The following is a 27,865-nucleotide window of genomic DNA, read 5'->3' as shown; positions in this document are numbered from 1 at the left end:
AGGAGTATATCCCTACTCGTACATGAGCTGTCCCGAAAAATTCGCCGAAACATCGCTTCCTCCCATCGAATGTTTTCATAACGATTTAACTGATACACCTCTGTCTCGCGAAGAATATGAGCATGCGCAAAGAGTGTTCTCAACATTCAAGCTGAAAAATCTGGGTGAATATCACGATTTTTATTTATGTTTGGACGTAATGCTATTAGCGTAGTTTTTGAATCCATGAGGTCTACGCTTTTTAGCTCATACGGCCTCGATGTGACCCATTTTGTTTCTCTCGCACACTTCACCTGGAATTGCATGCTGAAACACACTAAAGTCGAACTGCAATTACTTACAGATCCGGACATGCATCTTATGTTTGAGGCGGGGATGAGGGGTGGGGTGTCATTCATCGGTAAACGTTATTGTGAAGCAAATAACAAACATCTACCCGAAACATACGATCCTTCAAAACCGTCTAATTATCTGCTTTATATCGATGCAAACAGTTTATACTCGGAAGCTATGAGCCGAAGCTTGCCTGTTGGAAATTTCAAATTCCTCTCAGAGGAAGAAATTTCCAGCCTTGATTTCGCGAATTTGGACACCAATTCAGAAACCGGATATATAATAGAATGTGATCTCAAGTACCCTCAAGAGTTACATGATAAGCATGCGAGCTTCCCCCTTGCACCTCTCCACCAAACGCCACCGCGCGAATTGCTGTCGAACTACCAAACGAATGAGAACGGTCAAACTGGAACCAAAAAGCTCATGAACACACTTTTCGATCGTGAAAAGTACATTGTTCACTATGTCAATTTAAAGCTCTACCTTCAGCTCGGTTTGAAATTATTGAAAGTGCATCGCGTCATTAGCTTTTCCCAATCTCCCTGGCTGAAAAGCTACATCGACTTGAATATCCGGAATAGACAGAACGCGAAAAATAAATTTGAAATATCCTTCTTTAAGGCCTGTTGCAATTTGATTTTTGGTAAGACAATTCAGAGTAGTCGTAAGCAAATGAATGTTAAAATTATCACGGATGAAAAACGGTTAGATAAGTACATTTCAAATCCACTATGTAAACGCTGGCAAATAATTAGTCCGAACGTGATCGCGGTTTTCTCTCGTAAGTTGGAACTTAAAATGAACAAGCCTGTCTATTCCGGCTTTTCCGTACTGGAGTTGAGTAAATTCCATATGTACGATTTTTTCTATTGTAAATTACAAAAAATTATACCGTGGGATCGTATAGAACTGTGTATGACTGACACCGACAGTTTTCTTCTAAACCTTAAAGTCGAAGATGTGTATCAGTTGATTAGAGAAAATTTGTCCCTTTTCGATACTTCTAACTATCCACCTTCCCACCCTTGCTTTTCCATGGAGAGAAATAAAGTTGTAGGAAAGTTCAAGGATGAGACCGGGTCAAAGCCTGTCCATAGATTTCTTGGACTTAGATCCAAACTTTACTCATATTTAGTATGTAACGAGAATGAAGAACCTGTAAATAAATGTATAGCAAAGGGTGTACAGAGCGGAGTGAAATGTAGAAAGCTTAATTTTAATTTATATATGAAATCATTGTTTGAACGTAGTGAACATGTAGAAAAATTTAATATGTTAAGATCCTATAATCACACCATGTATCAGGTTGAATGTGCAAAAATCTGTTTGAGCCCTTATGATGATAAGAGGTATATTGCTGAGAATGGTGTTGATACTCTCCCATTTGGACATTATAGAGTGCCCACAACACTCTAACTGATTGGTCAGTATGTCCCATGACAATCATCCGACACCACTGATTTTGATTTGTCTGTTGTAAATATCATGAATATTATTAGATCTAAGTTAGCTTTAGAGCTTCATAGCGTACCGCGTGTGAACTATCCCACTCGCAAATATGAGTTGAAAAGTGAAAAAGACTTGCTTCAAGCCGATCTCATTGAGATGACAAGTTTATCACGTTTTAATAAGGGTTACAAATATATCTTAGCTGTTATTAATTGTTTTTCAAAATTTGCATATTGTGTACCATTAAAAGACAAGACAAGCCAATCTGTATTTAACGCTCTCGAGCCAATTATTTCTAAAAATAAAGGAGTTAAGCTGTTCCAAACAGATCAAGGAACAGAATTCTTTAATTTAAAAGTTAAAGCATTATTAGATAGATATAGTATTAAACATTATCATGTTTTTAGTGATAAGAAAGCCTCCATAGTTGAAAGGTTTAATAGAACACTTAAAGCAAAAATTTATAGATATTTAACTGAACATGGAACCAAAAACTGGATATCACAACTAGACAGTTTAGTTCGAGATTATAATGCAACAATGCATTCATCCATTAGAATGAAACCTAAAGATGTGGGGAAAAAAGATCGTAATCATGTTTTAATGTCATTGAATTCTGCATTCAATAGACGATATAAATTGAAAAATTCAAAACCGAAATTTAAGCTAGGAGATGTTGTACGAATCTCAAAGAAAAGGGTTCTTTTCGATAAATCTTATAACATAAACTGGAGCGCAGAGTATTTTGTAATTCATTCTATATTTCCTTCTCAACCTGTAACGTATAGCTTGCGAGATCTAAACGGAGAAGTAATTAGTGGTAGGTTTTATGCAGAAGAAATTAAAAAAACACAATTAAATGAATCGGAGAGACAAGTGTATTTGATTGAAAAAATATTAAAACGTGATAAAAAAGGATTGTTAGTGAAATGGATTGGGTTTTCAACGCCTAGTTATATTAGTAAGGATCAACTATTAGATGAAAAATAATCTTTTGTAATCTATTGTAAATATCATGTAAATTTATTGTAAATAATCTATTGTAAATATCATGTACATTTATTGTAAATAATCTATTGTAAATATCATGTACATTTATTGTAAATAATCTATTGCAAATACATTCCATTCAGTGTAAATATGACAAAGATTTGGTGTAAATATAATACGTCTCTATCAAAAAATGCTTCTCAGTTTCATTTTAATCTGAAGTTTTATTTGCTAAGGCTCAAGCAACACATGCGTTCTCGTGAAGAGGGTGCGGGAGAGAGAGGGGGAATTGAAGTGAGAAACTTCTATCAGTGCATTGAAAGGGGAGAGCGAGAACCTGTCGCTTGCATCCCGATGTGATAAGCTATACACAGCCATGTGGTGTCTAGCGCACAACCTCCTCCTTGATAACTTACGAAAAATGATTAGTTCCTTATCAGATCACATGCTGTACACGTGACTAACATGAGTAATATCCCGATAGTAAATTTCGACAATGTTATAAGAGAGAAAGAAATGCCAACATGGTGTAAAAATGGTAAGTTATTACCACATAATGCAAGGATCCTTATAATAGGCTCTTCAGGTTGTGGCAAGACCAATTTACTATTTAATTTAATTTTTTCAAAGAATGGGTTGAGATTTAAAACTATATACTTGCACACGAAGAGCGAGTATCAAGATAAGTACTTGTTTTTGAGAAAAGTCTTTTCAAAAATGAAGGGTATTGAATTTCATATAAACAGCAATTCGGAATCTATAGCTCACCCCAACAAAATTCAACAATTTTCTCTTGTCATATTCGATGACTTCCAACTTAATCACGTACCTCAAATAAGAGAATATTTTACCATGGGTCGACATCGTAATATTGACACAGCATATTTAATTCAGAGTTATGGAGCTACACAGAAACATTTCACTAGGGACAACGCAAATATGATTATAATCTTCAAGGTAGATTTATTGAGTCTGAAATTAATTCACAGAGATCATGTTGGAGCAGATATTTCTCATAAAGATTTCGTTAAACTTTGTCATACAGTTTGGAATCGTAAACCTCATAATTTTCTAACTATTATGACCGAGTGTGGAATTAATAGCGGCAAGTACCGAGATTCGCTCGATACGTTTCTTACCGTTCAGTAGAGATTAATTCTTTGTGCAGTCATGTTGTCTAAAACACGCAGCAGGAAGCTGAATAGAAAGGACGTTGGTTTAATCGAAAAGATTAAGAAATTGAGAAAAGTAATTAGAGAGAAGCATAAAAGCTTAGTCAATTTTGAAAAGCGATCGGAGGAATATAATAGGAAAACGCTCTCCCCGTTGATAGAGCCCATAATTGAACTGGGAAAAAACAAATTCTCACACTCTGGTGTAAAACCAAAAAAGGAAGAAGTAAAAGAGGAACAAGAGAGTATGCAAATTGATGATAATGGAGAGGGGGATGAACAGAGTTATGAGAGTTCAACAGACAATTTTTTAAGCTCGACTAAATTTGAAAACAGTTTACTTGGTTCTAGCAGAAACGACGATGTGCTGTCACAATATCTAAAAACGTTTCATGCGGAAAAATTGAATAATTCAATCAGTTATGGAATTTCATATAATTCTAAAGATGATGTGTATTATATTGGAAATCAGCAAGTAATATTCGATAACGGTTATATAGATATTGATAGTGAAAGATTTCGATTAACACACGGTCTACTTGAGTTATTATTCAGTGCGAGACCAAACTCAAATCTTTATAATGAGAGAGATCTGGATAAGTATAAAAAAATCTTAACACTTACAGGTATACATTTAGATCGAAGAGGCTATGTTAAACGAAATCAGGGAATTAAATCGCAAATGATTCAAAAGTTATTTCCAGTAAAAAAATTAGTAAAAAGAAGGGTTGGGGTTTATTGAAATTTGCAAAAAATAATTCTCATGATAGAATTTATCAATACTTTGATAATTTTGACGAATTAGTGGAAAGATTAAATTTACTCTATTCCTCAAAAGCTAGTGGGAACAGTGGGCATGATGTGGAAATCGCGTCTATAATTGAAGAGCTAAAAGAAGCAAAATTAATTGTTTAGTGTCACGATGACTCTACATCGATTCGGACGAATTGATACGGGTAGTGCTAGCGGAGCTCTTGCTAATCTTACGTGTGATATTGACTCGATAACACAGAAGATAATCGAATCGATAAATCAACAAGGAATCAGCGAAGCTGTGAAATTTTATTTAGATTCGCAAATAACCAAACTCGTTTCGGAAAATACAAAGAATATTGGAGTGAGCATAATTGAAAGAGAACATATTCTAAGTACATTACAAAATTTCAGTGCTAATATCGATAAAGCTATTGGAGAGAGAACTCAAACTCTAGAGAGTGCATTAGGAGAAGTGAAAACTTTAACAGACAGCTTTTCATCTCAGTTGCTCAGTATTAACAACGATAAAGTTGATAAGGCTTATTTAGATGAAAAATTAAAAGCCGTATCAGATAAAATTAAGAATTTGGAGGTGCTGGACAGAAACTATCTCAATACTAAATTGAAACAACTTAGTACAGAAATTTTTACTAAAGTAAATGAAACACAACCATCGCCAATTGATAAGCAATATTTAGAATCTACTTTGCAGAAATTGATTAGTTCTTCATTAACAAAGGAAGAGTTTGAAAAACGATTATCTGAAATGGCGAGTGCAATAAAAGCTAATATTATGGAGGGTATTGAGCAGTTTATTACAAAAGATGCTATTGCTATTCTGATTAATCAAATTGCAGAAAAGTATGCAACTAAAAATGATATTGGAGATTTTATTAAGAAAAACGAGATGGCAGACGCTGTGAAAAGCGTTCGTGATGAATAGCTGAGGCAATTAAAAATTTGGAAGAGGGTGCTGTCATGAGACTGCAATGTTCGGCCCCATTCATTGACTACCTAAGTTTATTTATCCACAGAATCGCATTTGACATTGTATCAAAATATGCCGAGGTGTCTTTCCATATGAATTGGATTGAGGCAAAGGATCATAACCTTTCCGAACATCAGGTAGTGCAAATTATTACAGAAAAAATGGATTTGGTCAAATATAAAGACTTTATATTGGGCCCGAAAACATAAAATCATGAGTTGTGTGAGAGAGAGTGAATGATATGTTGTTTCAGTCTAGACGAGTGTGATTGATTGTATAAACACACGTGTGAGAGAGTGTGAACACCTATAGTTTCAAATTTCAGTCTAGACATTCTTGAGTATATCGATAAATCTTTTAAAAGGTTGTGTGAGAGAGTGTGAACACCTATAGTTTCAAATTTCACACCCTAGACATTTTTGAGTATGTCGATAAATCTTTTAAAGGATGTGAGAGAGAGTGAACACCTATAGTTTCAAATTTCACACCCTAGACATTTTTGAGTATATCAATAAATCTTCTAAAGGATGTGTGAAGTAACTTTAACGACTAAACACTTGTCACATAAATCGATTTAGACATTTTTTCATGTAACGGTTTTCGGTGCAGGAGTTATCGAGCTTAGAAAGGGACCTCACAGGGAGCAGAGCAGATGTGACTAGATGAGCCACACGCGAGCGAATGCACGCGTCACTTTACTCTAAACAGGTGAAGTGACAACATGATGTCTAACTATTTTGACTGCACAAGTTTCAACGAGTTGTCTGTAGATGCAAATCCAGTAGTTGATTGGGGTTTTGAATTTTATGCCTATGATTGGTTTGTGGTAACAAAGGTAACATTTGCCGATAATGGTGAAATTCACCTTAAAATTATCGATATTGATAGTGAAGCCGGCTTTAAACATACTATCAAGTTGCCGAAAGAATATTCAGTGGTTTTGAATGAGAATAACATCAGAAGTTTTAATTCTCGTTCATGGCAATTAAATGTGAGCGGAAATCGTATCTTCTTAAGACAGTTTCATGGTAACTATAGACGTTGAGTTCCGTCCTGAGTGAAATAGGTCTGAGAATGTGTAAGTATTTTTGGATATGCTAGCACATTCCAATTATACTTACATATTGTCGGAGAAATCACTTTAAAAAAAACGACTGCCATGTTTGTACAGCAAAAGAGCTCAATTTTTTTACACATTCATAATCAGTTTGATTGAACTCTTGACTGTCAGTTGGAAAGCAAACATAATATGATCCATTATAAAACTTATACTAGATTCCTTACTCGCCTTTCGTAATGCTGCTGAGATACGTTTCACTTTAATCTGACAGTATAGGAACGGTCGATCAAAATGGAAGATAGTTACTTCTTGTCTCCTTTACTCGTCTTTCGTAATAAAGAAGGGTGCGGGAAAGAGATGCCCCGAGTAAAAGAAGAAGAAGAAAGCAGTAATGCTGGTTGTGAGAAGCGAGGGGGAGCGTATCTAGATTCCTTAGTATAACATTCTTCCTTACTCGCCTTTCGTAATAAAGAAGGGTGCGGGAAAGAGATGCCACGAGTAAAAGAAGGAGATCTCTCTCTCTTGAGCCCGTCATCGTAGTATATCATTAGAGCGAAATGGATTCACTTCAATCTGTCAGTATAGCATTAGATGTAGAAATATGAATTCACTTTAATCTGACACCAAAGGAATTTCTCAAAGTGAGTCTGACATCATAGTATAGCATTAGAGCGAAATGGATTCACTTCAATCTGTTAGTATAGCATTAGATGTAGAAATATGGATTCACTTCAATCTGTCAGTATAGCATTAGATGTAGAATATGGATTCACTTTAATTTGACAGTAGAGAATTTTTCCCTCTCAAAGAGATTTTTTTCCCACATCTTTAGGTTTCACCTCAATTGTAATAATAATTATTACTATTCAATCATTGAAAATGATATTTTCTTGGCGAATAAAATAAACCTGCATTTTTTGTGAACAAAAAATTCACAGCCATCTAGGTGAGTCGTGTATCCAAGGTGTGTTGGATTGCTCCAACAAGAGGTCACATCAATAAAAAATAACTTATAGAGATTTGAACATTTTCATTGAAGGGGGCACCAGGCCCCCGTCTTGATTATTTCAAGCAAGAATGAACAGTTAATTTCACATCAGATATACCAGTATCAGCTATCCTCTGTAGAAGGCAGTGGCGAGACAGAGAATCGGGTGTTTTCCTTACTTTCTGCACTGCCATTATAACGTGAGCCTCACTATAGAATATGAGTTTGGTGATAGTTAAATCTATTAGGCTATATCTTCCAGAAACCCCTTAGGGGTCACAAAAGTGTGTTTTTCGAGAAACAAAAAATATGCTTTAATATTTTTATTGATTCTTGCTCTCACTACGGAATAATCTCACTGAGGAAAAAGTAATTACTATGATGTGTCAGTATAAATGATTAATGCCTTTTTTAACTCGCAGTTGATGGGTTTCTGCTATCAGGAACCAAAAGCAATGAAATTTCAATATATATTTAAATATTCTTAAATATTGACGACTTTCTGCACCAATTAAATTATGCAGCTATGTAGAAGATACCTTAGCTAACCCATATCATTTTTTCATTCCACGGGAAATCGATTCTGAAATAATCAATTAAGGTGAATTAAAAGCGATATTTTCAGTTGCACATGATTTCATTAGTAATAATATCACTTTTATTTCACCTTAATATGGATAGATTACACAATATCTCTGTTCATGGTGTTGATTTTGTAATCAATTTAATCATGACTTCCTTCTTTGTCATCATTCAATGACTAGGCTATTCGAGAGGTGGAGGTTGAGAAACAACTAAAATAATGTTCATTGTGATGTGATCACTCTTCAAATATGTCAATTCTTCAATGTCACTTTTAATGACTTTTAAGTTTCAAATAATGTTATTATTCTTCCCATATCAATCCATATTCATCACTCACAATTACCATATTGACATAGACAACGTTTAATAGCATTACAGTTGGAAATATTCTGTGGAAAAGTGTTATAATTATGTCAGATGAAATATTGTTGGACTAGAAGAATTATACCAAATAAGTAAATGTATTTCGAATGAGAGAGTACTAAAAATATTGTTCTGATAGAGGATTTGCTATTCTATACAGTAGTGTATTCTGATAAGTGATATACAAGTGCATTCAAATAAAAACAGTACTACTTGAAAATTATTAAATATTTTTACCTATAGCTCAAACACCAATAAAAACACTGGGGCTGCGTTTACAAAAATGATGTTCAAGTTTCCAATTGCACACTTCTTTTTCGAAATTCCAATATCTCTAATTATTTTGTATAAGACAATGATTTCCCTCCTTCCTATCAGATATATATTTATGAATGTACAGCATTTACTTTCTTTGCTCTATCGGATGAAAATGACAGTGGAAGCTTATTAGTTTTTTTCAATTCTCATAATTTCTATACGTCTATTTACCGAAGATATTTTGTGGGAGTTCGAAGAAAGAGTACAGTGATTGAAAGAAAGTATGTATATACGTGATGCATTTCTAGGCTAAGGTGTATAGGACCTTAGCCTAGAAATGCATCACGTATATACATACTTTCTTTCAATCACTGTACTCTTTCTTCTATGGTTGGGTACCTAAACCTTATTCATATGCATATGAATAGAATGAGTACACAAAGTTTGGATAGAATTTAGAATAGTCATGTCCTACTACACTGTATGCTATTTAGAATATTCTCGAAACTGTATTCCTTATTTACGGAACAAGTGTGTCATGCGCGGTATTAGTAGTGCTGATTTAGTAGTAAAATTAGTTATTTAGCGCAAAATACACACATAAATAAAAAGTAGATACTACGATAGAAAAATAATATTATGTAGGCGAGTAAGAATGCTCGCATATTATTATTTTATTTCAAATCAGGCTATAAATGCTCAAAAAATGTTATAGAGGGGAAAGTTTGGAACACAATTTTTTACCTCGATCATTCAAGGAAAGTTAGGGAGTAAGTAAATATCAAAAGTACTCAGCCCTAGCCCATGTGCTAAGGGGCTGCGGTGGTTTCAAAATATAGTTGTTCGGTTTTTCGCATACTATATCGTGAACAATATGCGTCTTACGGACATTATTATCCGATACATAATTGAAGCTGATAAATTTGTCCTCAATTTTAATCTAAAACATTAATTTTATCTTAAACTACATAAACGTTCTCGAAAATTCTGAAGAAAAAACGTTGTGCCTCCATTTTTTAATTTATTTGGCCTTATAACTTTTCAACATTTGGTTGAAGAAATCCGTTCTAATGATGACCTTATAAAGCATTGAATTCTCTTCAATTTTAAGTAACATTTCACTATTCTACCCATTTCTCTACCTATATCTCCAGTTCAACAACATAGGCTAGGATCAGTTGACAGAGAGATAAAACGAAAAATGTTTCGAGCAAAATTTTTGTGAGATTCAATTTTTTTGGATAAGTGCGTCCGTAAAACGCATATTAAAGATATATGCGAAAAACCGAATAAATATATTTTAAAATCACCACCACCCACAGGATATACACTCATAGCAATTTTGACATGTTTATCCTATCCTCGAACTATCCTTAAAAGAGCTGCGGGGTCAAAAATAGTGTTCAAAACATTTCCTTTATAACCTTCCTTTGACTGGACTATGGAGGCTGAAATACAATATCTCTCTCACTATACAGAGTGTCCCATATGTAAAGTGACAACCTCTGCTAAATGGTTCAATGGTTCATCATGAAGAGAAAATCATAAGTGAATTTTTACGAGAAGCACTTCTTTTACCAGATATTCCCCGTTTTGCATTCATTACAAAATAATTTATATCTCAAGAACAGTTTAACCAGTTGGGTTCATATTCTGAATAGTTCCCACTTTGGTAAAGATCTAAAATTAATAAAAAATAACCAGCTCAGTTTAACGATACATTGAAATAATAATAATAAAAATAAAACTACTAGAAAACTGTAAATTTCATCAGAAAATGTCAGGAATGCTCTATTGTAGCCCTTTTCATAAAAATTAAATGCTCTAGCTGACAAAACAATCGGACATCGAGTAACACCAGAAAACCGATCAGTATCTTGAAAAACATGAATTATCAGCCTAATGGTCATGACTAGGGTAGAAGAGACCTTCTGATCGATCATCGATGCTGTGGGGTTATTCGATGTCCGATTGTTTTGGCAGCTATACTATTCGATTTGCATTCTTGACTTTTTTATGTAATAGAAATTACTAAAAGAATAATTTTCTTTCAAAATCATAGCTCACGATGTTGAGTACAGGCCTTCACTTGATAAACATATTTTTTATCTTTTCGTGTTTGATGGAGCAACTTTTTTGTTTCCAAAATTAATCATAGAAACTGAAATAAATTAGTTTTTTTCTTAGAACGAGATTCGATCATTCCTGAAGGTTCTCCTCAGAGGAGAAAGTACAAGTAATTTTAATGGTTAAAACCTAATCCAAAATCAAAGATTAACCTTAACATTCATAGTACAGTAATTAATTTTTGAAACATTGTTCTCAAGTAGCCTACTGATATGTATCTATTGATAAGAAGCTACTTTCAAATAAACACATTACACATGAACCAATTTTGTTGTGTTTAACATTCTTTTGGTCTTCCTAAGAACAGCTTACTGTACTATTTCTATCACTCATGCTATATCAGAATAAAGTTTAATACTAATAGGGAGCATGGAGCAATTCTAACTAGGATGGGATCTGAGGAATGAAGAATAATTTACAACAAATTCTCAACAAGTAGAGGAGAGCGCCACAATTTATTTCAAAAGTTTTGAAACATATAAATACAATAATATTATAAAATACTGTTTAAAACTAAAAGTATTCATAGAATTTACAACTTCTTCATGACAAAGATAATTCGCCATAAATCACTATACTCATAAACATTTTATAATCAACATTATAATTTTCCTTATGTAGCCTAGTATAGAAGTGTTGAAGTTAGTCACATGATATTTACAATTTGGTTGAGGAGTTCCCTAGACAAAGAACTATTAAGAAAATATTCTACTACTTTCTTGAAGTTTAAAATTAGCTCTCATCAGAATATAACTCAAGTAAATTATTATTAGTAATGGAACTAACTAGATTAATAGGCCTAATGTTAGAGTTTATGGCAAGGTATCTTATAAGTGCTATTAGTAAGCATTTCTATTCTAATAATATTTTATACCTATTGATAATGAATCAACTAATAATTCAACCAATTAGTCAAATCATTCCTTAAGTGTAATAAGTGTGACTTGTGAAGAATGAATATCATTCTCTCATATCACCTAAAAATATAATACAATAATATACGGTATAAAACATTTCAGCATAGAAATCTAACTGAGCAACCATTGGCGCAAATTCAAGCTCTGAGCCAGACGACCTTTTTCTCCTTCGTTTTCTCTTGCTATCTCTTATTCCTCTACCGAACCAAAACCTTGGGAACGCCCATGGAAACACAAGTGCCGCTACACCCAGACCACTAGCCAGCAGTAGCGAAAATGGAGCAAAAACAATGGTCCAAAATGGATATGCAAATGAGGTAAAGGCAGAAGTCAAGTAATCCCAGAGAGTCATTGATGACTCAGGGCGTTTGGTGGGGGTGGGTGGTGCCTGTTGGATGAGGGATGATGAAGATGTGGGTCTCGCAGGTGCATTTTGAAGAGGGAGGTTTGGACGAGGTGTAACAGTTCCTCCTGCTACTGCCCCACCAACGATTCCAGCTGTTCCAGCTGCTCCAGCAGCTGCAGCGGCTGCAGCCCCTCCAGCTCCAGCTGCAGCAATAATGGGAACAGCTGCTGGAATAATCAAACCTCCTCCTCCACCACCTCCTCCTCCTCCTCCAGGATCATCATCCTGCTGGACAATCTGTTCTTCATCCTCCTCTTCAGAACCAAACTCTCCTTCACCACCTCCTCCACCACCTCCTCCTGCCCCAATAGCAGCTGCTACTGGGGAATTTATGATAATATTAACATCTGCACAATCATCCTTGAAATCAGCTGATGTGTGTATGTTTTGTGTGTGGGAAATATAGACAGGTGCACAATGTGGAGCTGGTGGGGGAGCATCTTGAGCTGTTGGTGGTATGTCGTTCAAAGGTGGCAGAAGCACAATTGATGGTGGTGGTTCCCCATTGGATATTGTGACAGGGTTTAGAGGCGAGGGTGATGGGGAAGGCAAAGAGGTGGATGGTATCTGCTGGTTGATGAAGATCAAAGTTGGGCCCAGAGGTGTGTTTGCCTGCACTATTGGAGCAGATTGTGTAGGTGATGCAGGTTTGGGAGAAGGTACTGGCTCCTGGGTTGATGATGATATCAGGTAGACTGGCTCATCAGCATAATGATGAACAAATTCTGGCTCTGGTTGTGGTTGAGGTGAAGGGTGAGAGCCCTGGTAGATTGGTACAGGACCAGGTTCAGGTTCAGGTTCAGGTTCGTGTTCTGGTGGTGGATAGTGATGAACTGGCTTGTAGATGGGCCTATGAATATCCTGGGGTTTATGTGGATGATAGATGGGCACTGGCTCGAAATTTGGTTCAGATGGATAATTAGGGTAGTGATAATCATGAACTGGTCTGAAGGTACTTGTTGGTGGCCTTGCAGTGGTAGTGGGACTTTGTGGCCGAAGTGGTCTGTAGAGGTGTTCCACAGTGATTATTGATGGTTCAGTTGTGGAAAAAGTATAAATTGGCTTATGGTGAACAGGCTTGTGGCTTTGTGGTGGTCTAGGTGGACTGGGGAGAGGAACATACTCTGGCTCAGGGGTTGGCTCATAGTTTGTTGATGGATAATGATACACAGGCTTGTAAGATGGTCCTTGTGAATGAACATTGTTACTTTGGGGTCGGTTAACAGTATTATGGTAGTTGTTATTATTTTGATTGTTAATGCTTGTTTCAGGTCGTGCAGTGGTATGATGTGTACTTGTGGGTCGGTAGTTGGAAGGGGGCTTTGGTAAGAGATGCTCTGGGGCATCTTGGACTAGAATCACAGAGGGTCGATGGTTTTTAGTGGGAGGATGATGATGAATCACACCCGATGACCCCGTGTGATGGAGAATCAGATCATCCAACGATTCATCAGTATGGCCATTCACTATAACTGATGGCTTATGAGCTGGAGTTTTGAGTTCAAAAGGCGCACTTTTCAAATCAGACAATGAGTTTGACACAAAGCTCTCCACTATTACATTGTCATCATCTGACATATCTTTCTTATCGTTATCTGTTTCACCAGAGGTAACTACACTACTGTCTTCCAGTTCATCTTCATCATATGATTCATCCTCATTCAATTCCTCCAAATCCAGTTCATTCGGGTTTGAAGTCTCACTACTTGAATCTGAGGAAGCATCTGGGTCTTCCTCACTGTCATAATCTAATGTCTCCTCAGAACTAACCTGTCTTTTTTTACGAGATTCAAGGAGAGCTCCATCAGGTTCTAGAAAATGAGAGCTCTCTCCAAAATTTCCATACAAACCTTCAGATGGCTGTTTACCAATTTCATTTGTCTTGGAATAACTTTTGGATAAAAATAACAGCAACATCGTTTTCAACTTATTCAAAATAAAAGTTTCATCAAATTGTGAATTCATTAAGAGTTTCAACCATTCAAATTCTTCACGATTCTTAAGTTTCAAATCTGATTTATCCATTTTCGTCTGTGACTTTTGAAAATCATTTTCACCATTTATATACATTGAAATTAAATTCCTGAATAATAGTGAAACTTGTTTTAAGTCTTCTGACATGGAACTTATGAGTTCAGATTCCAATCCATCAACTGAAGACTCAGTTGAGTTTGATTGATTTTTATGAGTATAGTGATCTATGGCAGAAATTATCCTATTGTACATGTTATTGTGAGTAGTATTCTGTAAGTACCTGACATAGTGATAGTTTGACATTGGACGCCAGTCGTCTTCGAGTCGACTCGCCCTGCCTTCTGAAACAAAAATGACAATAAAAGATTAGAGAATTGATAAATGACAATAATTATTAATTTAGATTGAAGAAATAAATAATGAAAAAGGGTTTCAATGAATATGATATAGGGAAGTGAGTCTGTGTAGAATGTACAACAATCAAAAAACAAGTTTCAATTGGATATTTGAATATCATGCTTATCAAAGTAAAGTCGATGCTGATACTAGAAAAAGACAAGCCTAATAACAAAGTTGTATAATTCGATCAGATGAGCTATAACAATACGTTATGGAATCAAGATGTTTTTGTATTAAATTGATATTATCATCAATTGGAGATCCACATTATTAAAATCTATTCCATCAATTGGTCAATCTTCTATCTTTCTTTACTAGTTAATCTTCTGAAAAACGGTCATAGCATGTCGTGGAGCGTGAAACTCATACTTGCGATACTCATATGAAAGGTACAAAATCAAATGAATACTAGACAAAGTATAGAGATTTTTCAGGAGGAAGAAAATTGAATGAAAGACCCAGAATATTCTATATCCATGATGAGGAAAGCAGCTTGAGAGAAACATTTCTATCAAATGGTAGAGAAGGAGAATAGAAGATCGCGATGAATGGAGAGGCATAGTGTGAGAGACTAGGATGGTGTTAGCTTTCGAAGTGTTCCAATAGAGAATCCATCCACATCAGTAAGAGATTTCAATAATTGTAGCTAAGAGTAAATGTCAAGTCAATTGAATTGTTTGTAATTTTATTGTTTGCTTATTCAAATTGACGTCATACAATTCAATTTTTCTAGTTGAAACATGAAAAGAGAATGATTGAAAATCATAAATTGAACTCAGCACGGCAGAACATTCAGTATATTATTTTATTCAATAAACCTGATGAAAAAATACTCAACACACAAAAATATTTACAATAGAAAAGTTGTGGGAGATACAAATTTTGGCTGGTCTCTAATAAACTAGCTCACAAATTTTTTCTCGAGTACTCGAAGACTTTTATTTACCGTCAAATTTCATGTTGAGAGCCCTGTTATATTTTCAATCACATTCAAATTACTTCCCAAATATTGTGTAGTCATATTTGAATCTGGAGAGTCATCATATCCTCGAAAATAAGGTAACAATAAATCGATAACGGGCTTTCCTTTCCCTCTGTTATCCGTTACATGAAGGAATACTATCATTTAAACTGTCAGCATTCCTTATAAGTCCCCAGTTCCTCATTTAAATAATGCTGACAGATTGAAGTGAATCTCACTGTATCATCAATAATCTTCTTCTTCTCTTCTGCTTGTCACGGCAATTCATTATTCATTATTCATTGCCGGCGCATTCATCCGACAACTACAAAGTATTTTCCCAGATCCAGACTTGTACCTTGTTTTTCGTCTTGTTCTCGACTATAATTAGATTCACTACATCTGATTGTTAGCAATAACAACATCAACGCTTCCCATTGAACCAATGCTGACAATATTAAGTGAGTCTCACCATACCCGGCTTTACGGCAAATGAGGATGATTTTTTCAGCAGACATTTAAAGTGGGTCAGTCGGCCTACAGTGGGATTCACTACGATCTGTCAGCAATGTATATACTGTAGTATGCATGCTCCTCATTCAACGAATGCTGACACTTGTGGAAGGCACAGCCGTGATTATCGTCTAGAATGCGGAAATCGATCTTCTCGAATCTTGATCGATTATTTTTCTTCTGCATACAAACATACTTCTGCATTTTTATGCATACAAATTTGTCAGATACATTCGTAGATTGAGTGTAGATAGTATATTTTCAATTCGTAGTAGGACAATGATTGTCTTCTCTCATTTGCTTCATAATTATTATTGCTAGATGAATTAAAAGTAGACCATTCCAATAGTCAAAGCATCAATGATTTGTGATGATTCGAAATCAATGTATCTCTTCACGGTTAGTAGTGATTAAGAAGATGCTGACCCGGATTATAATAATCAATAATTCTATTTATGTAAATAAAAGGGAAGTGGCACTGATTCATTCACTCACTCACTCATTCATTAACCGAGCGAAGTGATGTCTAAGATTCAAGTCGACGGTTTTGCATTTCTCTTTATGTTTACATGTTTAAATATTCATATTTATAATTATGTTTATATGTTCCGCATTTACGGCGAAATGCAGCAATAGATTTTCATGAAATTTGACAGGTATGTTCCTTTTTGAATTTCGTGTCGACGTATTTTATAGCCTATAAGGTTTTTTTGAAATTTTGTAGTTTGAGGATAATTTGAAAGGAAAAGGAGTCTTTTTCGAACGCCAATATTACCGTAGGAATCATATTATAGAATTATTGATCATAAATCAGCTGTCGAGTGGATTATTGATCGCATGCAATGACGCATGTAATTGATATCTCAATGTAACTTGGTAAAAAATCAGCTGTCATGTGGACTATTAATTGCATTCAATGAGGCATGCAATTGATAGCTCGAAATAGCATAATATTTTCTCCCGAATTTTCTCTATTTTTAACTTGGTAAGCTTTTAATGGTAGTAGCATTGTTGTTTACAACAAATTATTAGCATTGTTGGTACAACAACCAAAACAGCCATTAGTTGTTTACACACCAATATCTCGCCGACACGACAGGACAGGACATAATTTAATCTGATTGACTCTAATCAACAGAACTAGAAATCTACTGGATCAAATACCTTCAAATTTGACATGTATGTTCTTCTAGAGTCTTCTCTAGCATCTATGCAAGTTGTTCTTCTCAGTTGATCTTCTAGAGGCACACTAAAAACTTATTATTTTGTAAAAATTCCAAAGATACGCCCAAAATCATTGTTTTCTCAACTTTTTCAAGAACCAATTAGCGAAAAATGTTCAAATTTGTTACGGGCTTAGCTGGGGTATGAAAATGTTGTATTGAAAGGGTTTTGAAAGATTCGCCAAAAAGCAATTTTCCTGCATTTTCTAGGCTTTTTCAAGAACCAATTGACGGAAATGTTCAAATTTGGTACAGCATTTCAGCTAGGGTCTAGAATTTTTGTCTTGAGAGACCTTCAGAGTTACGCTCAAGATAGGCAGTTATACTGCGTTTTCCTAGCGTTCCCCAGCGTTTTCTCAGATTTTTTCAAGGACTAATTGAGAGAAAAGGTTCAAATTTTGTAAATAGGTTCAGCTAATGAATAGAATATTGTATAGGCTGTTGTTGTTGGAGGATTTGAAAATTACGCCTAATATCGACGTTTTTCCAGCGTTCATTTACGTTTTCTCAGCTTTATCAAGAGCAAATGAACAGAAAATGTTCAAATTTGGTACAAATTTCCAGCTAGGTTTTAGAATGGCTTCAAAATTTCGCTAAAGATATGCCCAAAATCGGCGTTTATGTCGGTTCTATGAGACAGAAAAGAATCTGACAGAAAAGTTTGAATTTTGGTACAGTAGTTCAGCTGAAGTGTACAAATATTGTTGCAATGAGATTGCTTGGGAATGACGACGCTAAAGATACTTTCCAAATTGGCGTTTTTCCAGCGAATTTATTCAGCATTTTCCAGATTTTCCGAGAATAAATGAACAGAAAACGTTCATGTCTGTTAGAGCAATGGTTCTACAGAGGTTCAGGTACAGTCTAGAGAGAGTAAGATTCCGTCAAAGGGTTTTTAGGGATGATTGAGCTTGGAAGCTGTAAACTCATTACACAAGTTCTGTTTGGTTAATGACAGTGCCACATTAATTTGAGGGTTCCTTTCTACAGTTTCCCAATAATTAGTTCTTTTAAGGATAGTAAGGGGGTGAATATATCTAAAGTCCTCTCTCCTACCCCCTGTGTTAAGGAAGTGGGGGTGGTTTGAAAGTACCATACTTTGTATGGTTTTTTGTACATATCTCGAGCAATATGCGTCTTTCGGAACTTTTTTCGAATACTTACATAACTGTTGTCAATACAAAACCTTTTGTTCTTAAATGCATACATTAAGACAAATTTAACATAGAGCTTCTTAATATAATTATTATAAAAATTAAAATTCTTATAATAATTATATCATGAACCTATAATAAATATGTACCTATTATAACATGATGAATGTAATATTATGTTATAACAGTATTTTCCAGTTATATTATAAAAATATCATCAAAAAATTACTTCATTCACACTATATTATATTATACATATTCAAGCATTCTGTTTATTTGAAACTGATAATCTTACAGTCACAACTGAATAAATGATTGGTGAATAATAATAATAATAATAATAATAATAATAATAATAATAATAAGATATTGATAATTTAAAAACATTTTCAGATCTTTACCCTTGCGATCAACAATATCACAGACGTGAAATCCAAAATATCTAAAAAAACTCCACTTTAGGACATGAATGTTTTCCTCGAGGATAACAATATGCACAAATAAAAAACCTTTATTTGTATTTTCGTGAGACTGAAAAAGAGATCTGATTTTAGAGTGGTTGAAAAGGTGAGCTGGTCTTCTCCACTACTTCAATCGTTTTTTTAATAAATCGTTTTTCGTTCAAGATCAAGAATATAACGATTATCACTGGAATAATTAAAGTTAAATTTACCAGTTTAAATTAGAGCTCTCATGAAGTAGGGTCCACTTTAATTGGGATCTACTTCTTGCTGTAATGTCTTTATGAACGTGCCAAGTTGAACTCCGCAAATATCAAGCTCAAAAAAGTGGATAATAAACAACAATTTTGACCTAGTTATATAACTTTCACTCGAGACATTCAACGCAAAGAAAGTAAATCTGGTAATATTAGTTAATTTTCGAAATGCTCCTGAATAAATTTGAAACACAGTCGGCAGAAGTCAATTTCATTCAACTTTCTTTCAAACTTGCCTTTCTTCCATTGAGCATGCGCAAGCGAGCCAACGTTTTTTGTGAAGCACGCGTTGTGTGTGTTTGACTACTACTACTACTACTAACTATAACTGGTTGAGCATCTTGATTACACCGAAGCAGTACAACAATTTGATCATTCTCGAACAGAAAATAGTCAAAATACACCTTCATCGTTTTCTTCTTTCACGAGATTCACTTCAAAGTGTCAGGTTTTGATTGGATGGAAGCATTGATGTAATTTATATCGAATGCTGACAGTTTTAATTGAGTCATACAATTGCTTGCATCCGCAGGATATTCAATTTTCCAAGTGATGATCAACTTTCAAAAGTTGTAACCGCCAATTTCTTGTGTGCAGAGTGGGTGCTCAATTATCGAGGCAATACAACCTTCCAAAATAGTCTCTCCAGAATCTTCTGAACCGTAATTTGGTGTATGTGCCGCTAACTCTGTGAAACATGTATTTGACCTAGTTTTATTCCTTTTTAATTGGTCCAAATAGCAGATACCGTTTAGTAATTGGCATAGATCAGATCAGTATTAAATTATATATGAAGAACCAATGTTGAAACTATATTGGAATTCAATTGGCAGAGATTTGTTCATCACGTTTACAACTTAATGATGAGAAGAAATATTTAAATTCATGGTAGGATTTATTCCATTATGAACATTGATGTTAACGCTATAAAGATATCATTTTATTTTCTTCCATTTGATACCAGTTGATTTTAACGGACGATACCACTAACTTGTGGTCATTATTCTTGATGAAAAGTAAGAAACAAGTTTTTGGATTGGCAATAATTATACATAGTATCACGCACTATTGAACTGATTTCAATTTTATGGAATAATAATTTGTAATCGTTATTTCAACTGTAAATTGTGGAGTAATTGAATCATATCAACATAATTTCTGTATTTTTGTATTTTGTTATATATATATATATATATATATATATATATTATATATATATATATATATATATATATATATATATACATTTATTTATGGTTATTCATGTCCAACTGATCTCGGAAACGGATTTAATGATCTTCACGAAATTTGGAACATAGTAGATTTATGATATAAAATTTCAATTGCATTAGGTCTGATTCCTGGGAAAACTCGCTGAACGAAATTGAAAGGATAATTCGTCCTTGGAAAAACAGCTGAGACTTTCGTCGTCTGTGGATGATAAGAAAGAGTGAACGTTTGTGGAGAATCAAAATATCTCATCCCCAAAATTCATAAGCTGATGAATAGCCAGCTGAAAAATATAAACATGATAATTTCAAATAATTGTGCTCTGTTTATCAATGAAATATCGGGGCACGGAGTTTTGCTCGTTGTTTATTTATTGATAAACAGAACTCAATTTATTGATATGATTGCGGGAGGACTAACAGGCACAGTCCAAAACTGATTCTTCCCCGAATTTTCATTTATGCACTATAAATACTCCAAAAAGTAGGTCATATTTCATATACTTGAATTCAGGTCAAAATTTCAGTCCAAACATTTTTGAAAAGTCCTAATTTAGATTGTTTACAAACCAAATTAATAACAAAATAACACTCACTAATCACTTAAAACTGTAAAGTAATGATTAACTTCGAATATTATGATATACTCTAATAATTTAGAATGATAAATCATGCCATGTCAACAAATCAGATTATTTTGATCGAGTCTATTAACATTTCTAGATAATATTTCTCGCGAGATACGGTAATCTGATTGATTACACAGCTGACCTCCCACACAGGCACACGCATCTTCTGTTATCGACAGACGACGATTATCATCTGTTTTTCCGAGGATGAATTATTACTATCCTTTTCATGTCCTTCAGCGAGTTTTCCCAAGGATGAGACCTAGTGCAATCGAATTTTTATATCATAAACCTACTATGTTCCAAATTTCGTGAAAATCATTAGAGCCGTTTTCGAGATCCGTTGAACATAAATAACTAAATAGCCAGATAACCAAATATAAAAATAATCAGATATAAAAATAAACAGATATAAAAAAAAGATATACAGAAATTGCTCGCTTAATATAATAGGATAAAAGTAACTAGCGAAGCTCGGTGCTCCAATCTTTAGTTTTCAGGGAGATAGATTTTAAAAACGTTATGAGCGATGAGAGGAGAAATCATTCTAATTGAAATCATTGACCTATTAATAAATTAATGAAAAACATTACTGGTGAACACCACATTACAAAAATATGCCCAGATAGATTTCCGGAACAAATTTGTTAGAAGCCAATCAACCAATTCATTTGTTCCAATTTTCTTAGGAGGTGGACTTGGGATCGTAATAGTTTTATTCTTAGGGCCGTTTGCACAGTCAAAGCTTAAACTGAATTCAAACAGCTGGTGGCTTAAACTCAAAATGTAACACATTAAAACAAACGAGACTTGATACGGATTTAATCCAGTTTAAAATGAAATTTAGTTTAAACTGTTACTGTGCAAACGGCCCTTAATTTAATTACTCTTCTAGAGAAAAAGCTTTAAGTTCTTTTCTAGGGAAGAGCTTTCCTCCTATTCAGGAGGAACTTTCAATTTTCCCCCGAATTTGATTCAGAACACACATTATTTAAAAAGATCTTCACGTTATTCAATAAACTACTTTGTATTGAATCTTTTTGACCTGTTTCTGGAAGAAATATCGATGAAAAACTGAATAAGAGTCAATGACCCACATTGAACAATATTACTAGCCATCACCATATTACAAAATTCAAAGAAAATGCTTAGATTTCCGGAACCAATTTGTTTAAAACCAATCAACAAATTCCTCCACAAAATTTCCTTCTGTTTGTTACAATGTTTTCCTCTGAATATAATGTAAACAACACGTTGGGTTTCTTCCAACATATAATTTAATGTATATATTAGCATAAATAATAACTCGGAGACTATCCTCTTCCTCAGAGTACCTTTTCTCACTCTGCAATTCGGTTTGTTATTGCGTGATGTAATTAGACTGAAACGGAAGCTCCGTTATTTTCTATTGAGGTAAAACAGTCACGTGATTCGTGAATTATATGTGATGAGATGTAATTTGTTTACATTCTTGATATCAGGAATATTATAACTTCTAGGAATCTTTATTATTGACTATCGGTAAATTATAAGTGAAGTGGTGTGGTGTGGATTTCAGATACGTGATTAAGTTGTACTCAATCTTGAAAAACATTATTGTAGCTATCCTTGTTAAACATAAATTAGATGTGATATTATTCTCCAGGAGTTTCAATTTTTTTCTGCGTATATTATTCGTTCCTATATATTCGTTCCGTACTCTTCCTCCTTCTTTTTTTTGTAATTTCATGACCACATAGGATCACTGTAGTCTCTTTCCGGTTAGTCCTCTTTCCTTGTTTATTCGCTTCAATTATCTTCTTTTCTTCTCAGCAGTACCTTTTCATTCTGTCAAATCTTTCTTTTCTCAATTCTTCTGAACAAACCTGTTGCATTCTTTCAATTGTTTTTATCGATAAGATGCTCTTTCTGTCGTGATGGTTTCTCTAAAAATTGTTGTGCGGTTGTTTGACTCTTTCTCCTTCTACTTTACTCCTGATGATGCTATAAATCCTGAATAATTATTATGTCTGTTATATTTCTTATTGTGTTGATGTTATCAACTGTGCTTCTGTGATTATTAATTTTTTCCAATGTTCTGTTTTGATAATTGTTGAAATTTATGTATTTAGTATTGATGTAATCAATTGTGTTTCTGTGATTATTAATTTTTCCAATGCTCTGTTTTCATAATTGTTGAGGTTTATGTATTTATTATTATTTATGTTCAAGTGCAACTCTTTGTATAGGGCATGGCCCTCATGACAAAATAAAGATTTCTATTCTATTCTACTTTACCCCTTTCCCCTCCTTGTCGAGTAGAGGCGAATAGCATGAATAGCAGCTAGAATAAAATGCTAAACTATGCATTCATAGAATACCACGAATAGGAAACCCAGCACATTTAGGACTGAATTGAATAGATACACCACTATTAATCATAGTTGAACATCAAGAGGCAGGAGTTATGAGTCTCGAGACACGATTTTAGGACTATATTATTGAAAGTGTCAAATTTTCTCAAGAGTTTCAATATAGCTGATACACCCTCTTTCGAAGGCAAATATGGGAAAGTATCAGACGGTGATTGAGCGTTGAAAATATTGTAAGAATGAAAAGGAAAGTAGACTTGACAAAAATACTGTTTCGAGGAGGAAGAACTGTAATGATCGGGAGGAATCGAAGAGAAAAGATAAAGTGAAAAACTTGAGAAGAGAAAAAAGGAACAGAAAGAGAAAATATGAATAAATTCTTCAATGAATTACTGTTAATTTCTCTTCTATTGGGAGGTGAGATGATGCAAAAACAATAGCCCCGAAGAAGGAAATAGAAGAGGAAGAAGAAGAAGAAAAAGAAGAAAAAGAAGAAGAAGAAGAAGATGATGAATTTTGACAAAACAAAACGCAAGGTGCAGTCACCACTCTCACTTTGGCTCGATTGGATTCAGACTGATTCCGCCTTATAAGCCTCAGAGGCATTGGCGAAATAATTAGTCCGGCTGATGATAATGAAGACAACACTGATTATATATAGCTGCGATAATGATCTTGATGTTGTGAGGCTGCTTGAATGGACCTCCAAGCTGTAACAAATTGGATGATTCGCTTTCTAGTCACGATAGAATCGTCCTTATTCGAGAAGGCACCCTTCAGAACACAGAACACCTAACCCATATGCATGCATTTCCTGTCGGCTGTTGGCTACTACTACTTTCTTCCGTCATTCAATCACTATACTCTAAATAGTCCACATCAATTCAATGGGATTCAATGTCAAGTGTCAAGATTGTCCCTTGGATGCCGGGTTTCAATATTGATTGATTGAATCTGGAGTTCGATGTTGAGAGGAATAACAATTATGTGGGAACTCCAAGGAGGCCAATGAAATATGCGATGATTTTTTTAGTTATTCGAAATTATATGTTTTACTGAATTTCTCATGACACGAACATTTAAAATAACTCAATATAATCACTTAATGAACTTAATAAAGGCACCCTTCACAACACGTAACCCATCCACGATTTGTGCTAGCTACTAGGCTCTAGGCTTACTTTCTTCATGATTTATCCAATACTCACTTCTGAATCCAGATGAATCTAATAGGCTCAATGTGGAGTGTCACGAATAGGAAACCCAGCACATTTAGGACTGAATTGAATAGATACACCACTATTAATCATAGTTGAACATCAAGAGGCAGGAGTTATGAGTCTCGAGACACGATTTTAGGACTATATTATTGAAAGTGTCAAATTTTCTCAAGAGTTTCAATATAGCTGATACACCCTCTTTCGAAGGCAAATATGGGAAAGTATCAGACGGTGATTGAGCGTTGAAAATATTGTAAGAATGAAAAGGAAAGTAGACTTGACAAAAATACTGTTTCGAGGAGGAAGAACTGTAATGATCGGGAGGAATCGAAGAGAAAAGATAAAGTGAAAAACTTGAGAAGAGAAAAAAGGAACAGAAAGAGAAAATATGAATAAATTCTTCAATGAATTACTGTTAATTTCTCTTCTATTGGGAGGTGAGATGATGCAAAAACAATAGCCCCGAAGAAGGAAATAGAAGAGGAAGAAGAAGAAAAAGAAGAAGAAGAAGAAGAAGAAGAAGATGATGATGAATTTTGACAAAACAAAACGCAAGGTGCAGTCACCACTCTCACTTTGGCTTGATTGGATTCAGACTGATTCCGCCTTATAAGCCTCAGAGGCATTGGCGAAATAATTAGTCCGGCTGATGATAATGAAGACAACACTGATTATATATAGCTGCGATAATGATCTTGATGTTGTGAGGCTGCTTGAATGGACCTCCAAGCTGTAACAAATTGGATGATTCGCTTTCTAGTCACGATAGAATCGTCCTTATTCGAGAAGGCACCCTTCAGAACACAGAACACCTAACCCATATGCATGCATTTCCTGTCGGCTGTTGGCTACTACTACTTTCTTCCGTCATTCAATCACTATACTCTAAATAGTCCACATCAATTCAATGGGATTCAATGTCAAGTGTCAAGATTGTCCCTTGGATGCCGGGTTTCAATATTGATTGATTGAATCTGGAGTTCGATGTTGAGAGGAATAACAATTATGTGGGAACTCCAAGGAGGCCAATGAAATATGCGATGATTTTTTTAGTTATTCGAAATTATATGTTTTACTGAATTTCTCATGACACGAACATTTAAAATAACTCAATATAATCACTTAATGAACTTAATAAAGGCACCCTTCACAACACGTAACCCATCCACGATTTGTGCTAGCTACTAGGCTCTAGGCTTACTTTCTTCATGATTTATCCAATACTCACTTCTGAATCCAGATGAATCTAATAGGCTCAATGTGGAGTGTCACGGATTAGTTTTAGAGACTATGCTGATGCTGGATTTGACTGAATTTCAAGTTCATTATGTCAAATAATTTTCAACTCTAGAAAAAAGGTCAGTATTATTTCAATCATTGATAAATGATGTTTTAATTGCATTATCAATAGGGTATTTCTAACTGGATTTCTCAATAGGCCTGATCTGTTTCCTGTATTCCACAAAGTTCAGTTGTGAACTTCTACTCAGAATTGAATGATTGTGTTTGGGGTCACAGTCAATCAAGGGAAGAATCAAGGTACTAAACCCGATATTGTAACTCAGTAAATAGAGTTCCATGACAAAGATAAACATGCCTATATGCCTTGAGCAGTGGAAATAAGGATGTGAGTTTTTAATTTTGAGAGTAAGGAGTTCCGGACAAGCAATAACAGATGTCTTTACAATATAACATTGTGAACAGTCCAAGAATTAAACTTTTTGTGTAGTTGAGAAGTTGATATTGTGGTAATTATTCATATTGAATGAAAAAGACTAAGAAATTGTCAAAAAACCACTGATTTATTGATAATTAGAAAGACCGGTGTCGGTTTCGGTGTAATAACCGAAACCGGTCTTCCTAATTATCAATAAATCAGTGGTTTTTTTGACAATTTCTTAGTCTTTTTCATTCAACACCAAGAATTAAAAATTTCCTATAAATAAGAAACTGTCAAAGTAGTGAAATTACTTCAATGTCAATTAATAATTCATTATTTTTATAATTAAATTTGTCAATTTACCTGATTGAGGCCGGGCGAGAGCTGAGCCGAGAGCGACCAGAATGTAAAGAGCTTCAATGTACTTCATGCTCCTTTATGGAACCTGGAACAACAAGAAATAGCAAAATTATTCATCAATAAATCACAGTTTTCTTATGCACAACTGTTTTTTTTTCAGAATGGAGATACAGTATTCACAATGTCGTTAGATGAGAGTGGAATCGGTCAAATCCACGTCAAAGGAGAGCAGAAAGAAACTGAAAAGCAAAATACAGTAAGTAGATGCAAATACAAATCTAACGTTTGTCATCTGATAACAGAAAAACTGGATGACTAAAGGTCCATCATGGACCTTCAAGGAAGAATTGATACAGAAATATTATTATTTCTGTGAATGTGCATATTATTTTTGATGCTGGTTGGTTGAGTTTAAAAATCACTACAAAGTGTATTTAGTTGCATCTTTGATTTATCAAATTATCAGAATTCACATGCCATAGAGATAAAAACCCATTTATTCATTATCACCTTACTAATATTGTTCTCGATCATGCTTAATTTTACTCTCGAGGAGAATTGAAGTTCAGAGGATGATCTGGAATCGTTTATATTGCTTATCAAGAATTACAAAACCATTTTCAGCGTTAAAAATGGCAATTTATTTCAGATGAGGTACATTCGAAAAACGTTGTGTGTTAGCCAACGCCATAACTTAGTTCTTGCAAAGTTAACCATCAAACGTTGCATCATTCGGTTGAACATTACACTCAAAATAGTTGACCGTAGTAATAACCAGCTTTCAGTCATCCGCACCAAGCTAAAAGCTCCGCCCTTTCCTTGAAGTAGCTACCGTTTCCAGGCGGAAAAGTGACATTTCAGTTCTCTTTCTTGAACTGGAAACTACAATCAGTGCTGATGTGTGATTGTGTCATACAACAGTGATGTTCCAAAACCTGACAACTTTCCTATTGTGCAACTAAGGAAATAGTCCAATCCTCACTATGATTTGGAGAGTGTAATTATTGGTTTGATAAGGTAGTAATTCAGAGCTGATATGGTATGACATGGAAATGTAAGATTTAGGCCAGATGTTAGAC

The 27,865-nt window shown here is 34.5% G+C and overlaps 1 protein-coding gene across 1 annotated transcript in view; it reads right to left on the bottom strand.

The window, feature by feature from the left end:
• LOC111053186 (mucin-5AC-like) overlaps positions 1–27,865 on the bottom strand; it is a 126,321-nt gene that overhangs the window by 26,891 nt on the left and 71,565 nt on the right. Inside the window, exons 2-3 of the mRNA XM_039437991.1 lie at positions 26,790–26,871; positions 14,650–14,710 (exon numbers count right to left, since the gene is read on the bottom strand). Coding sequence (XP_039293925.1) covers positions 14,650–14,710; positions 26,790–26,856 — 128 coding nt within the window. The 5' untranslated portion in view covers positions 26,857–26,871. The remainder of the gene's footprint in view (positions 1–14,649; positions 14,711–26,789; positions 26,872–27,865) is intronic.

Source organism: Nilaparvata lugens, chromosome 11 (genome assembly GCF_014356525.2).
Source record: "Nilaparvata lugens isolate BPH chromosome 11, ASM1435652v1, whole genome shotgun sequence".
In the NCBI taxonomy this organism is placed as follows: Eukaryota; Metazoa; Arthropoda; class Insecta; order Hemiptera; family Delphacidae; genus Nilaparvata; species Nilaparvata lugens.
Note: the sequence above shows the minus strand (reverse complement) of the source record. Positions and strands in the feature narration are given on the sequence as shown.